The sequence below is a fragment of the Equus przewalskii genome, chromosome 2 (assembly GCF_037783145.1).
Source record: "Equus przewalskii isolate Varuska chromosome 2, EquPr2, whole genome shotgun sequence".
In the NCBI taxonomy this organism is placed as follows: Eukaryota; Metazoa; Chordata; class Mammalia; order Perissodactyla; family Equidae; genus Equus; species Equus przewalskii.
The window spans coordinates 19,917,570-19,935,980 of record NC_091832.1 but is presented as its reverse complement, the minus strand read 5'-3'; the positions used below and the strand labels follow the sequence as shown (position 1 = coordinate 19,935,980).

At 48.2% G+C, this 18,411-nt stretch overlaps 2 protein-coding genes across 2 annotated transcripts in view; one reads left to right on the top strand and one right to left on the bottom strand.

Moving 5' to 3' along the window:
• Window positions 1-819: 819 nt before the first annotated feature.
• Window positions 820-12,099, bottom strand: SNIP1 (Smad nuclear interacting protein 1). Its single transcript, XM_008517881.2, has 4 exons — window positions 11,492-12,099; window positions 10,140-10,242; window positions 3,217-3,815; window positions 820-2,318 (listed from the first exon to the last, which is right to left on the bottom strand). Exons 1-4 carry the CDS (start codon window positions 11,716-11,718, stop codon window positions 2,054-2,056), a joined length of 1,194 nt encoding a protein of 397 aa, XP_008516103.1. The 5' UTR covers window positions 11,719-12,099; the 3' UTR covers window positions 820-2,053.
• The window catches only part of DNALI1 (dynein axonemal light intermediate chain 1), a 9,318-nt gene continuing 2,735 nt past the window's right edge, over window positions 11,829-18,411 (top strand). Inside the window, exons 1-5 of the mRNA XM_008517882.2 lie at window positions 11,829-12,769; window positions 13,305-13,447; window positions 15,466-15,635; window positions 16,675-16,853; window positions 17,195-17,359. Coding sequence (XP_008516104.2) covers window positions 12,689-12,769; window positions 13,305-13,447; window positions 15,466-15,635; window positions 16,675-16,853; window positions 17,195-17,359 — 738 coding nt within the window. The 5' untranslated portion in view covers window positions 11,829-12,688. The remainder of the gene's footprint in view (window positions 12,770-13,304; window positions 13,448-15,465; window positions 15,636-16,674; window positions 16,854-17,194; window positions 17,360-18,411) is intronic.

Genomic DNA, 18,411 nt, shown 5'->3' with positions numbered 1-18,411 from the left:
CTCGGACTGCAGTAGGAGGCCGTGGAGAGAGATGCCAGATTAGCACCTGATCCCAGAAAGAGAAAACCATCAGTTTGGATTAAGAGGAAAATTCATTAAAACAAAACCTACCTTTCAGATGTGCATATATGTAGCATGTGATCCAGGCTCACATCAAAATTAGGAAAACAGCAGTTACCACGGCCAGTGGAGAACACCTTGGGGGAGGGAGTGCTAACTGCTCTTACATCCTTGTAGCTTCCCTTCATCTTACTTTTCATCTAACTGACCTCGTTCATGTTCACTCTTCAAAGGGGATGTTTCCATTTCTTTTGAACCCTCCCCACGCTAGTCAACACTCAGCCCTGAGTACACGTGGGTATGTGAAACCTTAAAGGAAAAACACCGGTAAAGAAGACAGCATGACAGCATCATACGTTTCAACCCAAGAGGAGCAGCTGGCAGCAGCGCTGACTGCGTTGCGTCCTCTCTCCCTTCTCCTCCCAGCCCCCACCACCACAGCCACAGGGGTAACCTGGGATGAGGCCCGCTGCGTATAACCTGCCCCAACTCTGACTATCCTGAGAAGAAAAACCCCATCCCTGCCAATTTAGAAAACACTGCAGCTTCAACAGGACCAACACTCACTCGCTGGGATTTGAAGATCTGGATTCCAATGCAAGTGTGGGTCCTATCTTCACTATTTCCCGTCTTGCTCCCATGGCACCCTCCACAACTACCTATTGTTACCTCAAAAATATTGATACAAAGATTCCGTTAGCAGCAAATAGCCTTATCAACACAAGGTCCTTTATGCTAGGAAAGTATTACTCTTTGAAGTGAGGCTATATTTACAAATTTTATTATTTTTTATCCCAAAAATACATATAAATGAAAACCTGCTCTTCAAATGCAGGGAGGCCTTTGCCTATAATGTAGTATTACATTGACATCACAAAACATTCTCATATGAAAATCAGTATGCAGCTCTTTCACACACCACTTTATATACATATATATACACACCCACACACACGATATATGTAAGTAGTTACGACTTTTCTACTTACACACATTCCTCTGGTGGAAAATTAGGAAACTGGGCAATTTCTATGCTTTCTAGCCTTGAGAAGGTAAATACAACCTCTCTTAATGTTCTTTAAAAGGATGAAACATGTAAACTACACAGTCTCCTTTAGACACATACACACGTTGTTAGAATAAAGCAAGGACCCTGCCACATAAAGGACAGTGTGTTTCTTAAAGAAAGCAGAAAGGAGATCACATTTGAATAAAAATGCAAAGTTGAAGAACAGATAAGATGAACAAAATTGTTATGTACATGCTCCATGGAGAAATCAGAATTCTTCCACAGGAAACAGATCCACGACCCACTTCAGCCTCTCGTGACATTACATCAGCGCCCTCTGGCAGTAGCCATGATGTTCCCGGACAGTTGTTTGCTTAAGCAGGCTCCATAAAGCATCTGTTTAAGTCCAACAGTCGACAATGAGGTCATGTGGTAGATTCCCACCCCCCAAAAACGAAGTGCAAAGTCAACTTCTGTGACTCAAGAGCTCAACCAGTCAAAGCTTTGGTATATACTGGAGGCTGTTTTGGCGATAACCAAAGCTTAGGAAGATTCTCTGTTCAGGGGTCTGCCCCAAAAACAAAAACACAAACAAACCCGGTCCACAAAGCTTAACAGCTATATAAATAAAGGAACTGTACAAAGAGAACAAACCACAGTTTCCCTTTAACCAAGGGCTTATAGTTTCCTAGGCAGCAGTTCTGAAAGCACCAACTAAAGCCACAACGCTTCTACTAAAACACGGTGTGTTGGTGAGACTATTCTCAAAACAAATGCCCAGAGGCATGTGGCTGATGTGCCAGAGAGAAAGGTCAGTCGAACAGAAGTCAGTGTTCTTACACTGCAACATAAGCTGGCAGCAACAGAGGAAAGACTTAAGGCAATAAGAGGCGTTACGGAGAGCACCACGGTGCTCCGTGAGTCAATCCCAAAGCCTTCGCACAAAGAAAAGGTCGCTAAGAGTCTGGGTTGTTTCCTAGTTTGCTAGCTGTCAGACACTTCCTCCTCCTCCTCGTCATCTTCATCTTCTTTCCTGTCTACTTCAGAGGTGTCAGAGGACTCATGAAGCAGAACATACTCTCTGCTGCTGAACCCAAATTTAAGGACATCCTTTTCCTTCAGTTCGTAGTATCTCTGCGGCTCAATGCGCTTGTTGTTCAAAAACGTCCCATTGCCCGAGCCAAGGTCGATGATGTAGGGCTTCACTCTGCGGCCGACCGTCCCATCGGCACGGGTGTACTCCACAAGCCTGGCAGAGACAAAGGGGAGAGAGAGCTGAGCAAACTGCCTCAGAGCATCCACCTCTCTGCCAACACAGCCTGCATGAGGCAGACCTGGCTTGAGCACAGGTCAAGTTCAAACTCTAGGAAATCAAGGGTAAGGCATGACCTGGAAATTGGGAGCAAGTTAAATATACTTAGTAGAAACGGTGAGAACTGGTCGTTGGTGGGGGAGCGGGGAGTTCACGGCAGATCAAAAGCTTAAAATGCAGGATCCAAAGGCCTCTTGCTATGGTTAAGAAAATACATTTTTTGTGTTGTTTATCATCAATATAATGCTTCTTTCACCTATATTTCAATATAATTTAGCTCCTGTCCCAGTGGGAATAAAGGAGTAGATCTGGACTTCAGAGTCATGGGAGCTGGATTCAAGCCAGAATTCTACTATGGTGATCATTGATTTGCTGAGCTTCAGTCTTCTCATCTGTCAAATGGGGATGTTAACACTTGTCCTATCCTCCTCACGGATCAAACAATAACAGATGTACTAGGCAAACTGTCAAGATACAGATTCAGCTAACACACGTGCCAGGCATTCTCAGTTATATTTCCATTTAACCCTCATAAGAGCCCCATGACGTGGGTAGAAACTGAGGCCCAGAGTGGCTCGTGCCCCAGGTCAAACACCTGGTAAGTGGCAGTGGCGGGATTCAGAATCTGGATTTCTGACACCAAGTTCACTGCTCTTATGCAGATGTAAGTGATTATTCAAGGGGCAGTTAGGTTAATAAGAATACTTAAGACTAATAGTAGACACGAGGGGTAGGGGATTCTTCTGCACATACATGTACACAAACCTCAGTCATCCTAACTGAGACATTCAGCTTCCTGTTTGCGCTTCAGTTTCTTTCTGCAAATGTAACTCACCGATACTGAAAGACCGCGTGCTGCTTTGAACAAGAAGGATGATCGATTGGAATGTCTGCGATGCGGCGGTGTCGGCCCAGGAGGTAAGCGCTCTGTCGATGGATGTACATGACTGGAAGCACCTCATCATTTTTAAAGGGGTAGAGACGCCACCGTTTTTTTGGGATACGTGCTTCTGGGGGCTCGCTATATTTAATGACTACGCCCCGGAAAGTGTTGGTGTCCTCGAGAAGCGCCCCCGAAAGTTCAAAGCTTGGCTTTTCTTTAACAGGCACCTCTTTGTCTTTGTTGTTGCCACTAGGTCGAGGAACCAACTCCTGAGACTCAAGACCACCAGCACTGACTTCATTCTTCTGGCGATGCTCCCGCCGCCGGGCGTTATGAAACTCCCGCTCTGCTTCCTGAGCCTGCAGGTTCTGAGGGTCTCGATCCCGTCCCTGAGCCGGCCCACTCCCAGGCCTCTCGTTCGAGGTTCTCCTCTGGTGGGAGTGGCCCCTGTGTCTGTCTCGGTCGCTGTTCCTAGCTCGCCTGTGTTCCTGTCCTGAAGGTTCCCGGTGCGGCCGGTCCTCCCGGCCTCTCCGGGGATGATCCTCACGTTCCTGAAATTCAAAGAGACTCAGTCAACTAAAGGCAGTCCACGATCTATGAACAAGCTGCGTTCAAAAAGTCGTTTGTAATGTGGACTTTGGCATTCAGAGCAAAACGTCCCACAGAAACAAGGTCATCAGTGGTGGTGATGTTCCCTTGCAAGGCCACGCAGTATAGATACCCCATGCTGCTGCCCAACCAGAGCTCTGACTGTGCAAGCCCGTGTGCTGAGCCCTAGAAACAAGCGCCTACAGGCAAACTTGGAAGCACAGACAGAAAACAGAAGTAACAAAGAGAGTTAAGCAGTCATGTATGAGACCAATATGCAAAGAAAAAAGCTAGCTGTCTCTTATGCCCAAAGTGAAAGTGTAACAGGAGTTTTAAAAGAGCTCATCTCGACAGTAACAAAAACTATTCACTACCTACAAATACACTTAAGAAATATGCAGGACATATAAGAAGAAACCTGTGAAAATGTACTAATAGTTACTTTTTAAAGATCTGACAAAATGGAAAAATAGACCATGGTTTCATTACTGAAAAAGACAGCACTGAAAATTAGCCTGGTAGAAAATGTTTGCAACACATAACATATATTAATATATCAATAAGAAAAACAATCCAACAGAAAAATGAGCAAAGGATCTTCAAAACCAATTTTCAGAAGGAATAAATATCTAATGAACACACGAAATAAATTTATCCTTAATAACCCAAGCATCAGAGTTCAAGAGGGAGCCCAGTACACTATGCGCAAGGCTGCCCTTTCTGGAAAGGGGTACAGAGGGAACACTGAGCACTGGGACTGAGACACCCTCCCCCACCAAGCCTTCTCCTTGACATGCCAGGGGTCAAGTTGGGGCCTGCTTGCTCGGAGCAGGACTCAGTTTTCCTAGATTTCCTAGTCTGCAAAGACAAGCATCCAGAGGGAGCCTCAGACCCCCATCCCTCCTACTGTCAGATATTCACAAGCTTGCCACCACCATCTGCCTTGAGTTCACCAGGACTAATCTCATTATACCCTTTATCCCTGATTAGAGGAGTCACTATAAGAAGCCACAGACTCCAGCCATCACCCCCACCTCCTTTGTATTCTAATCTCCATACGGCATTGTACATCCACTATTGTCCCCAAATCCCACCCTACTTCAACTCCTGAAACCATTTTATGAGGCCCCCTGGAATGGAAAGCTCAGTGAAATCTACATCCTTAACGTTGTCTCTGTGCGTTCCCTTCCCCTGTGCTCTGACAGAATGCTCTCTGCCCTAGCACACTGCTGCCCTGCAGCTCTCTCAGCGGGAGCAGTTTTTTCCCCAGACTCCCCCAGCCCCCATCATCTCTGGGTCTGGACATAAGGCAGGCATCCTCCTTGCTTCTCACTGCCAGTTCTAGAACACTCCCCAAGCTCTCCTCTCTCCCTAGAAAACCCCAGCTCTCAATCACCCCTAAGACCATTATGACCCATTACTTTCATTTCCCTCAATCATGTCCCCTCACTTCTTGCCAATTGTACTTCTAGCTCAAGTCACTCTCTCCAACATTACTCTTGGTGATTTCAGTAACACATAGGTGGCCCTTACTGTGCTGGCCTCTCTGTCCTTTGAATTCCTCTCTTCCAGCGATGTTATTTGTCTCCTCCCTTCACCTCAACCACTCACTCCCACACTTATGCTCAGACCTTTTTGTTTCTAGTAACTGCAACCCCTCTCTAATTTCAGTCTCAAGCCATCCTCTTTCTGGCCCCCTTTCCAGCCCACATTTCCCCAGCTCTCACAATCCTTAACCCAATAAAACATCCAAGCCTTTGATCCGACTACCTTTGCACAGTCCCTCACCCTCTTGCAGGCCTCTCTCCCTTCCTGTCTAATTTAAGTTTCATGGTCAAGCGGCATGACTTCTCCCTTGCAGACACATTCAAATCCCTTGCCCCTATGCCATTTTGTTGCAGGCTCCTGGCAAAACCACAACGAGAATGAAGCACATAAAAATGCCTGGAGCAAAGAAACACCATTCTGACTGGTCCCATGACACCCAGCAACCACCCTACATCCCCCGATCCATTCATTCTCCCAGTTTCACCCCTTCTCTCTCCTCAAATCTCCTACATGGTCTCCCCATTCCTTATTCACTCAGTCAGAAGTGAGTGACACCTCCCCACCTACCAGTACCTACACCCCTATACTCTGCCTTCCTTTCCCGTCACCTTGAGTGAACTAACTGTGCTTCTATCTAAAGCTAATTCCTACACTGGCAGCTCGATCCCATCCCCTCTCATCGAGAGTCTCCCCTTCTCTACTGGATCATTCCCATCAGCACAGGAATCTGCTCTTCTCTAGACTCCACTTCCCAAGGCAGCCTCTACTCTATACCTTCACTCCTCTTTGCAGTAAAACTCCTCAAAAGAGTTAGGTTTTTTTAAACCAGCCTCCAATTCTTCTCCCATCTTCTTTTGAACCCACCAGTTAGGTTTCACTCTTATTACTCCACTAAAATTGCCGGTCAAGGTCACCAATGACTTCTACATCACTAAAGCCAACAGCCAATTCTCAGTCTTCATTTTAAATAAGCGTATGCCAAGCAAAATGAGTAAAAACTATGGAGAGAAAATGACAAACTAAATAATCAGATAACACAAAATAACCAAGATTCCAATATACTCTCTCAATCATTGCTAAGTCAAGTGGGATACTACATATAACATGGCTTTTTTTAAACTAAAATCTTTGTATGGAATACATATAAACACACACACACACACACCCCAAAACATAAAGGAAAAGAAGAGAACATAAGTATAATAGAGCCTTGAAGTAGAAATATCAAACTATTAAAATGGTTACCTCTGGGGAGTGAGGTGATTCTTTGTTTGGGGGTAGGGGTGCAATGTGGGGGATAAGGAGAGGAGTAACCATATACTACACGCACCATACTCTCACTTTTTATTTTACATACTTCCGTGTTATCACAATGAGCATGCAATCAATAAATCTTTTTAAGCGGCGATGCAGGGGTGGAGAAGAGAACACCTGCCAGCACAAGTCATGCTTCAGTCAGAGGCTGCGTGCACTCCTACGATCCACGTGAAAGTCACTTCATTTCAACTGCCTGTCAAGCCCTTTTGCTTGAGAGCCATTTCCAAGTTTCTAGCTAATTAATACACAGAAATCAGCGTTTAAAGACATAATTTGGGGTCAGGAGGGAAGTTAGCAAACCAAAACACTTTAAAATAATAATAATCACAGAAAAGTTCCATGCTAAAGGCCCCAGGAGTCATTGTACAATGCTGATTTAGAAACCAGAGGAAAACAGCTGCAAGTTGTACATAAACAAACAAACAACTCCAAGTGGTCTGAGATGCTCAATCTGGGTGCTGTGGTTCCAGGGGGTGAATTCTGAGATAGCCAAAGCAGTGCCTGACCAACTCATGTGACAGACCCTCAAGACTGTCTGGCTTTACATCTTCAAGGTAGTAGAAAGTTGGCCTACAGTCTCTCAAATTTATAGGAAAATCCCTTTTCTTAAAGCCAGTGTCTCTACTGGCATTTTGAAACACAGCTGTTAGTGCCAGAGAGTCAATTCCAACTCCTAGCAACCCTGTGGACAGCAGAGCGTAACCCTGCTTGGTCTTTTTGTACCATCCTCTCACTTTCCGGCACTGTATCAGACAATGCTCCACTGCCATTCGTAGGTTTCCATAGCCAGTTTTTTTCAGAAGTGGGTGGCCAGGTCCTTCTTCCTAGTCTGTCTTAGTCTGGAAGCTCCACTGAACCTGTGCACCATGGGTGACCCCGCTGGCATTTGTAACATAAGAGTTTCTTTAAAAAGAAGTCTGAATGCTTGTCTCTCAAGACTGAGGACAAGGCAAGGGTGTCTGCTCTCACCACTCTTATTGAACACAGTGCTGGAAGTCCCAGCCAGTGCAACAAGGAAGGAAATAAAATGCATACGGATTGTAAAGAAGAAATAAAACTGTCCCTATTTGCAGATATGACTCTAAGCAGAAAATCCTGAGTAATCTACAAAAAACCTCCTAGAATAAATGAGTTCGTAAGGTCAAAGAATATAAGATAAACACATGAAAATCAATTCTATTTCTATATACTAGCAATGAACATGTGGATAGCGAAATTTAAAATATCAATTATAATCATTCCAAAAAAAACCAACCAAACGAGTGTAAGTCTTAGAAAACACGTCCAGGAAAACTACAAACGCTGATGAAAGAAATCAAAGATCTAAATAAATGGAGACACACAGTGTTCACGGAATGGAAGACTCAACATAATCAGAAAGCCAATTCTCTCCAAAATTCAGGTTTAACACAATTCCTACCAAAATTCTAGCAAGGTTTTTTTTTTTAAATAGATACCGACAAGATTGCTCTAAAACAATTTTAAAAAAGAAGAAAGTGAGAAAAATCAGTCTATCTGATTTAAGACGACTTATATAGCCACAGTAATCAAGACTGTGTGGTATCGGCAGAATGACAGACAGATCAATGGAACAGAACAGAGAACCCAGAAATAAACCCACACACACGCCCAAATGATTCCTGACAAAGAAGCAAAAGCAATTCAAGCAAGGAAAAATGGTGCTGGAGCAAGTGGATATTCAGAAGCCAAAAAATAAACTTCGACCTAAGGCTCATGAGGTTTAGCCCAACGGACTCAAATAGATCATGGACTTAAAAGTAAAACTTTAAGGAAAAAACATATCTTCGGGATCTAGGGCAGCGAGGCAAAAAGTTCTTAGACATGACACCAAAAAACACAGTCCAGAAAAGGAAAAAGGGATAAGCTGGACTTCATCAAAATTAAAAAACTTTTGCTCTGAGAAAAACCCTGTTAGGAGAATAAAAAGACAAGGTACAGACTGGAATAAAATATTTGCAAACCACACACCCAAAAAGGCCTAGTACCTAGACTCTACAAAGAATTCTTAATCCAACTAGAAAACAGGCAAAAGACACGAAGACACATTTCCTCTGAGAGGATATACACATGGCAAATAAGCACAGGACAAGATGTTCAACAACAATAACCACCAGGGAAATGCAAATTAAAGTCACAATGAGATAGCACTACACACCTATCAGAACGGCTAATAAAAAACAGTGCCAATACTAATGCTAGTGAGGATGCAGAGAAATTGGATCATTCATGCATTCCAGGTGGGAATGTAAAAGGTATAGCCACTGTTATGGATCAAATTCCCTATGTTCCACAAAATTCCTATGTTGAATCCCAACCCCCAAACCTCAGAATATAATCATTGTTTGGAGATAAGGTCTTTAAAGGACTGATGAAGTTAAAATGAGAGTGAGGGCCTAATCCAGTGTGACTGGTGCCCTTAGAAGAGGAGGAAGAGACCCCAGGGACATGAGCACACAGACGGAAGGCCGTGTGAGGACACACAGGAGGAGAGAGGAGAAGGAGAGAGGCCTCAGGGGGAACCAAATCTGCTGACACCCTGGTCTTCGACTGCCAGTCTCTGAAACTGTGAGAAATAAGTTTCTGTTGTTTAAGGCGTCCAATCTGCGGTATTTGTTATGGAAATCCTTGCAAACTAATACAGCCTCTCTGGAAAACAGGTTGGCAAGTTCTTAAAAAAATTAAATATGCAACTACCAGATGATCCAGCAATTGCACTTCTGGGCATTTATTCCAGAGAAATGAAAACTTATGTTCACACAAAAACCTGTACACAAATGTTTATGTAGCAGCCTTATGCATAACAGTGAAATCCGGGCAACAACTCAGATGTTTGTTAATTCACAAACTGTTAAATCCATACCATTGAATACCACTCAGCAATAAAAAAGAATGAACACTGATAGATGCAACAACCTGAAAGACTCTCCAAAGAATTGCGCTGAGTAAAAAAAGCCAAACCCTAAGGGTTACCTACTGTATGATTCCATTTACATAACATTCTTGAAGCGACAAAATTATGGAAATGGAGAACAGATTAGAAGCTGCCAAGAGTACGGGTACGGGTGGGAGGGAAGTGGGTGTGACTATAAAGGACAACAGGAGAGATCCTTGTGGCGATGGAAGTGTTCTGTGTTGATGTCAATATTCTGGTTTGATATTGTACTATACTTCGGTAAGATGTTACCATTGTAGAAACAGGGTAAAGAGTACACTTCTGTATGATTTCTTACAAGTGCGTGTGAATTGACAACTACCTCAAAACAAAAAGCAAGCAGAAAAAAAAAATACCCAAAACCAGTTTTTAGAAAAGCCCACTGCAGGTACAGGTACACGACACTCCAGCTAGGAGGGGAAGAGGCTCCAGATTCGGACCCAGTATCAAAACATCTCAATCCACTTACCTGCTTCACTTTGACCATTGAGTGGTGAGGGCTTCGGCTTCTCTTACTCCGAGGAGACTTGCTTCTTCTCCCTGAGGACTTGTTTTTCTTTTTGGCTGGGGACCTTTTCAGAGCATGGGACACACAGGATTTTATCTCAATTTCCCTTCCCCCTTATAAATTAGCTGCAAGTATCAGGCTCACCTGCTAACACCAACACCACATTTGTGAAGGTCTCTGCTGACACACCAAGGGGGCAGGAGCTCCCCTTGCCTAGTCCTACCAGCTCCCTTGTGTTCCAGACCCACACATAGAACTGCTTACTGAACCTTCTTGCTTAGAGAACATAGCTTGATTTCCACCCCTCAAAAACCTTTCCTCTCTCAGTCTCTGCCATCTTGGTAACGGGCATCACCATCCACCCTGGTCCTCAAGCCAAACCTGTAAGTCGCCCTTGACTCTTTTTTTCCTCACCACCAACAACCACCCGCTACTCTTTCCCCCATAACCACATACAATCCATCAGCAAGTTCTCTGGCTCCATCTCCTCCCTCTCCCACCTCATTCCCACCACTCTGCTTGATCACTAGTTTTTTTTTTCCTATTTCTGGAACGATCACAATTAATTCCACTTCAGGTTCTCTGCACGTGTTGTTTCCTATGCCTAGATCTTTACAAGGCTGGATTATTCTTATCATTCAGGTCTCAGCTCAAATGGCTCCTATTCAAAGAGGCCTTCTCCCACTTCCCTCCAGTCTCTCACTATCACATGAATGTTTTAACCTATCCCTAATATCTATCACTAACGCAAACGATTTTCTTTGCTTGCCATTTTGTCTCAGGGCTGGACGTCACCTTCGCTAGGGTAAAGGCCATCTACCTTGTTCACGCTTGCGGCCCCTAGTCTTCAGCACATTATAGTACTCAGTAAAACTATGCTGAATGAATGAATAAATGAACGAGTCTAGCAAGAGACAATTTTCTTTTTCAAGAATTTCTACCAGGTAGATTACCTAGGCCCTCGATGTGAAAATCTTTTGGAGCAGATGATTGAAAAGACAGGCAGATGGGGAAAATCTTTCATTTCAACTTAAAATGATCAGTGCGACCCGCTGGGCCATACTCAGCGAAGTGCTGGGCACACAGAGAGGAAGGGGCGGATCCTGCCCATTAGGCGCTTAAGGCCCCGCTATAACACCAGTGACAGGTGCCAGAGGAAACCTTTCACCCAAGCACGAGCGGGTCACTTCCACCGCCCTCCGATGAAGTCCAAGCTGCCGCGCCCAGCATCCAGGCGTGTTTCTGACGCTAGCCCTGTCCTCCCTTCTCAACGAGCCCGACCCAAGGTCCACCCCGGGCTGCTTCCCACTTACCGGCTACCTCCCCGGGCTCGGTTCCCGCGGTGACCAGGGCGGCCCGGCTCGCCGGCCGGCGGGGACGGGCTCCCACCGGCGGAGTCCGGACGGCGGTGGGCGGGAGGCGCGGCTTCCGGGCTCAGGCGCTCCTGCTTCACCACCACTGCCGCCGCCGCCGCCACCACGTCCCCGTCCCGGTGCCGTCGTCGGCTCCCCCGTTCCCGCTCGCTCTTCACCTCCTTCATGCTGAGATATCGGCTGAACGAAGCAAAAAGAGATCCGTTGCACTCCTCTGGCTGAAGGAAGTGACGCGTTTAACCCCTGGACTTCCGCTTCCGTGGTGCGCGCTCTCCCAGAAACCCTCGCGGCGGAGGGGCTGAACACGTGACCATGACGCAGCAGTGGGCGGGGCCGTAGGGAGCCGTCTCCGTGGCGGGAGTTTTAGGTTTCAAAAGCAAACTTCTGGGAAAAAGCTACTCTCTAGGCTGCTTCTTGCCGCGTTGTTAGTAATTACTAAACACTGAGACAACCGAAATGCCCAGTAGCAGGAAACTGTTTACCGAACCGATGGATGTTATGTCGCCATTCGCAATGCTATTTACGAACTCTGTATGACAAACGGAAAAAACCCTGACTTGTTAAACGGAAGAAGCAGGATACAAAATTGTGCGCAAACTGGTTTCATTCACGTTTAGAAATACGTTTAGGAAAGAAGAGAAGCAAATGCAATCCTAGATGGTAGCCTGTGGGCAGATCATCGGTATTTCCCTTCTATTCCTGAACTTTCTGTTATGTTGTCATTTCTCCATCTAATTCAAAACAAATACTTTTTAAAACCTGGGAATCCCAGATGCCTTCCTCCGGGACTTTTCCCCAACCTTTCACTGAGGAGTCAGATGACTCCCATTTTGCAGGTGACAAAATCAGAGGTCAGAGAAGGTCATCTGCCGCCTCATTCAACCTGTGAGCTAGACGCAGCGCAGGGACTCGAACCCGTGTTTTCCCAGTTTCCAAGACTACGGAGGCGACCCGGGGAGCAGGAGGCCTGACAAGTTAAGCACCGGAAAAGCTGTGCAGAAACTCGCGCGCCGCTGGCCCCGCCCCACCGCGAAGCCCCGCCCAGGCCATGCGGCTGGGAGAGGAGGTTTCCATGGTGACGGCAAACAAGGCCGGGACCGGAGGGGCAGCAGCTGGGCTACTCCTCTCGCCGCCGCCATGATCCCCCCCGCGGACTCACTGCTCAAGTATGACACGCCGGTGTTGGTGAGCCGGAACACGGAGAAACGGAGTCCCAAAGTAAGGACGGGTCTCAAGGGGCGGGGGAGCCGCGAAACTCCGATGCGGAAAGAGATCCCCTCGTTGAGGATCGGGAGTCTCGAGGGACAGAGACTGGGAGTAAAGGGAATTGGGCCGGGGGAAGGAGAGTGTGAGAGCGTTAGAAGAAGCCCAGATGTTGGGTGACCCCCGAGGGCAGAGTTAGATTGCGGAAGGAAGTCACAGGGAGATGAATGGGGCTCTTTTTCATGGTGGATGGGTCCCAAATAGATCTGGTAGTGATTGCTCCATCACTAGAGGTGTGAAAGCAGAGGCTTGAGCACCTGTACCAGAAATATCCGTTCAAGGAGATACAAGCATTGGGTTGCTGTGGGATCAGAGACTCTTTATGGCCTCCTTCAGCTCTGAGGCATAACTTGTGCTGAGAAGATGGATGGGGAAAGGGAACTGGGAATAGGTGAGGGTGTGTAGGAGACTTGGAGCAATCTAGAAGGCCAGAATGTGTGGAACTGAATGTCTGAATCACCTCCTGCCCTGACTTGTCCCTTCTTCTCAGGCTCGGCCACTGAAAGTCAGCCCCCAGCAGCCTGGACCCTCAGGTCCAGTCCCACAGCCACCAAAGACCAAGCTCGCAGCTTCCTGTGTCCCGGATCCTACAAAGCAGGCAGAAGAAATCTTGAATGCCATCCTGCCCCCAAGGTAACAAAGCAGGAACACTGGCTGGGAGAAGGCCTTTGCATCCCACAGCTTGGGAATGTGGGGAGAGGCAGTCTGTCTCTGTTCCTGGCTGGGGTTTCCTGCCAGCATCCCCGAGCTCCTAGAGTGTGCAGATGGCTGGATGCTGAGAGGGTGGGAGGAGCCCTCCTCTCTATCCATCCTCATTTCCTGAGTGCTCACGCCCAGGCTTATGGCTTTAAAGCCCATCTGTATGTTGATGGCTCCCAAATGTGCATTTCCAGCCCCATCCTCTCCCCTAAACTCTAGACCCGTATGTTCTATTGCTTCCTCATTACCTTCATGAAGATGTCTAACAGACATCTCAAACTCAACATGTCCGCAATAAATCACAATTTCTTCCTCCTCCAACCTGCTCATCCCCAATCTTCTCCTTTTTACGAGGGGTTCGGGCACCTTTCTTTCTTTTCTTTTTTTTTTTCTAAAGAAGATTTGCCCTGAGCTAATATTCACTGCCAATCTTTCTCTTTTTGTATGTGAGCCGCCACCACAGCATGGCTGCTGACCAGATGAGCAGTGTAGGTCCGCACCCAGGAAGTGAACCTGGGCCGCCAAAGTGGAGCACACTGAACTTAACTGCTAGGCTGCTGGGGCTGGCTCAGGCCACCTTTCATTCCTTTTGGTCTCTCATGGCACATGTCCTATCCTTCATCAAATTCTTTTGGCTCCACCTTCAAATTATATTCCAAATTCAACCACTTTTCACCACCTCTGTCTCCACCATCTTGTTCCTAGTCATTCTTTGTCACTGGCATTACTGCAATGGCCTCCCATCTGAAAACCCTGCTTCCACTCTTTGCTCCTTCAATCCATTCTCCACACAGCTCTGAAATCATAAGTCCGATCATGCCAGTCTTCTGCCAGAAACTCTTTAACGGCCTCCCAGCTCACTCAGACTAAAATCCAAAGTCCTTACAGTGCCTAGGAGACCTGGCACGATCTGGCCCCTGATAGACCCGGGACCTTATGTTGTTCTCCTCCTTGCTCACTGTGCTAGTGCCACAGGGACCTCTGCTGGCTGTTTCTGAAACACTTCCACCACTCTTCCATCTCAGGGCCTTGGTACTGGCTGTTCTCACTGCTGAGGATACTCTTCCCCGGATAGCCACCTGGTTCTCTTCGTTTCTTCACTCAGGTCTTGCTCAAATGTCATTTCCTCAAGGAGGCCTTCCTTGAGAAGCCATATGAAAGAGCGCCTTCTCCTTTCTTCACCATCCCCTTCCCCTGCTTCTTTCTTCTGCAGTGACGTTCATCACTATGTGGCATGCCTTTTCTGTTTTTATGTAGTAAGCTGATAGCACAGTTTTTAAAGCTATGATGGAAAGGAGAAACAGTAAAAGAGGGACTGCGATTTCCTCTGAGATGGAGGTCGAAGGAGGGGGGATTTTTCAATTGATGCCCTCCCACCAATGCATGGAAATTCTCTCCCCACGTAGCGGTTCTGCCCTCAGACTCCCTCCTCGTGATTCTGGAACCTGGCCATGCCTCTGACACAAGGTTCACTATGGGGAGGCCCATAGAGGCACACGCCTTCAAGAACCTCCGTACTCCCCAGTATATGCATTCGCCTCTTTCTGGCTGGCACAAGATTTGTGGTGCCTTGTGTGTCCCCCCCAACAAGTCAGTGGGGGAATTCCCACTGTCCCTTCTGTTCAGATCAAGCAGCAATGACCATATATCTGTCCTCACCATGTTAGGAGGGTAAGATCTGGAACATGGATGATGATTTCATGGAGGGCTGTGGGAGAGAGGAGATGGCCCAGCCCCAAGGTAGGGGCCCTGTGGAGGCAGCATAGTGGGTGTGGCCTTGGAACCACACGCTCCCCAAGGAAGAGAGAAGGATGGAGGATTCTGGTGGGTTGAGGACAGAGCTGCCCCTCACTCCTCTCAGGCAGAGGGCTCAAAGGGCCATCTCTGCTCATGTCTCGAGGACCCTCTCTGGTCAATGGGTTTCGCTCAGCCTGGCTGTGTCTGTGCCGCAGGGAGTGGGTGGAAGATACGCAGCTATGGATCCAGCAGGTGTCCAGCACCCCCAGCACCCGGATGGATGTGGTGCATCTCCAGGAACAGCTGGACCTGAAGCTGCAGCAGCGGCAGGCCCGGGAGACTGGCATCTGCCCTGTCCGCCGGGAGCTCTACTCGCAGTGTTTCGGTGAGTGGCCCGGGGGTGGGGTACGGTACAGTTCCGCCTCCTTCCCTTCCTCTTCGGCACAGACCCAAGCCCTGAGTATCCCCGAGCCACAGCCCACCCCATCCTGGAATCATCTGGTTCCTCCCTCTCTACCCCCCCAGGAAGTGCTCCCTGCACCCCCTTCCCCCGCCAGCCGCGCCTCTCCTACCAGTCCCTCTCTTACCAGTCCCAGTATCTCTGACAACCTGGTCCCTCACCCCTTAGCAGTTGTTTGGAGTAAGATGAGAACTGCCATTGTAAATCTTTGTTTTTTCAGAGACTTCTATAATAAGCATGTGTTAATTTTTTTATTAGAAAAATGTTCTATATTTATATCCATCTATCAACATTCGGCCCTTGGTCCAGAAAAAGATTTCAGGGTAATTTGTTGTTAACCGACAGACACAAGGGATTTAAGGTTTCACTCCGCAAGTGCTGGTGTCAGATGGCTGTCCCTCGGCCCAATCTCACTGGCTGGTGTGGACACCGACATGCAAATCACCTCCAAACCCTGAGGCAGCTGCTGGGTCTAGCAGCTCCCTTCAGTCTGCGTATTATTATGGTTGGCCCTCCAGGTCAGCATTTATGGAGGAGATGGGTGGGCAAGCTCTGGATGCTACTGTTTCCAGCCCCAAACCAGTCCAGCCAAGGGGGCCCATAGGATTTCTCAGCCACCATCTTCGAGTTGAAAAAGTCAGATTTCTTTGAATGGTACCCAGTTGCTGGCTGAGGACAGAAGAGAAGGGCCCCCCGCTGCAAGCAGACCTGGGACTCTTGCCTGCCTCTGCCCTGGCCATGCCGGGCTTGCCGACTGCGTGTTCTCCCAAGTGTTAAGTTCAGAGCAGTGGCTGTATGGCAAGGCTCCTGGGGCCATTCAAGGCCCCTCCTTGAGGCCTGTCTCCAAGTGAGGAGGATACCCCCTACGCCCTTCCCAGTGGGAAGGGTGGTTTGCAGTAGACATGGTGGATTTCCCTCCTGTCTGTCTTCTCTGACCTCACTGTGTGTGTATGTGAACTGGAAGATGAGCTGATCCGGGAGGTCACCATCAACTGCGCGGAGAGGGGGCTGCTGCTGCTGCGGGTCCGGGACGAGATCCGCATGACCATCGCTGCCTACCAGACCTTGTATGAGAGCAGCGTGGCGTTTGGCATGAGGAAGGCGCTGCAGGCCGAACAGGGGAAGTCAGACATGGAGAGGAAAGTGAGTGGGGTTTATCACGAGACTTTGGTCCTCTGTGACTCTTCTGTCAATCTCGGGGCCACATGGTTGTCATTCCAGCACTCAAGTCTGGCCTCCTGGGGTGCTCTCCCACCACCTCAGTGAGGACCCCAGGGCTCAAAGTCTAACAGCCACCCTGGTCATGGCCAAGTTCTCTCCCCTTGGACATGCCATGCCAGTCACTGATCTCCCACTGGGTGGCAGTACAGACCCTGGCAATGTCTTGGGTTGGACAGCTGTGTCCCAAGAACCCTCCACCCAGGCACTCGCATCACTCTGCCACTTGGTGACATCCCAGGATGACTTTGGGGTTCTGTCCTCAGATTACAGAATTGGAAACGGAGAAGAGAGATTTGGAGAGGCAAGTGAACGAGCAGAAGGCAAAATGTGAGGCCACCGAGAAGCGGGAGACTGAGAGGAGGCAGGTGGAGGAGAAGAAGCACAACGAGGAGATTCAGTTCCTAAAGCGGACGAATCAGCAGCTAAAGGTAGTTGATGCGCAGGCCCAGGTGGAGGTGCTTCCACACGCCCGCCCCCAGCCAGGCAGGCCCGGCACTTGGGTCCTTTCCCTACAGAGGACTTCTAGATACCGTGTCCACATGCACTGGAGTAGAGGAAGCTGACTCTTTTAGGGGGTGGGGGGGAGGTGGGAGTTCATTACCCAGATTCTCCATCCATCTGGCTCTGGAGAGGGTCTCTATTCTCAGCTCTGAATCCCCGTGACATGGCGGCCCGGCTCTCCAGTGGAGTTTTTTTTTCTCTTGGAGGAAAGTTGCCCATCCTTTAGGAGAGGTGGATATGGCAAAAAGCGGAACTTCTCTCCCGTCATGGCTGATGTTCTGGAGCCTTCCTAGAGGGCTGGATCTCTTCAGCGGGGCCTCATAGGAGTGCTTTCCCCGGGCAGTCCCTCCGAGGCACAGCTTTTGGGGCGCCCAGGGAAGGCCGTTTGAGAGGGAAGAACTATTTCAGATCGGGAACCTTCCCCAGGTGTGCGGTGAAAGGAAGTTGCTACAGGTGTTTGTCCCTTTTGCTGGTGGTATTTTATCCAGTTGATCTGAAGGGAGGGAGGGGACAGGTCAAAAGCAGTGGGCAGAGGGCCGGGCCTCTCAGACTCCAGGCTCTCTGGTCCAAAGCTTCTCAAAGGCTGGGCCCTAGACGTGCATCATCCTCATCACGTGGCAACTTCTAGAAATACAAATTCTCGGGCCCACCCCAATCTGCTAAATCAGAAAGTTTGGGCTGGGGTCCAACAGTCTGTTTCTAACCAGGTCTCGGTGATTCTGATGCTTGCTGAAGTTTGAGAACCACTGCTCTAGATATGTGGCCTATTGACACTTAGTGGCTTTCTCCCATGGCCCTGGCCAGAAGGGGCGCCCCCCCCCCCCCCCCCCGCCACGTGTCTTATCTCCCTCTCCTCCCTAGTCTCATAGAACGCTTACATTCTTGCAATTGGCAGGCTTGTTGGCGCTATATAGCCAAGAGGGCCGGGCATTTGAGATAAAGAAGGGCTTGGATTAACGGCTGGTGAAGGATGACATAG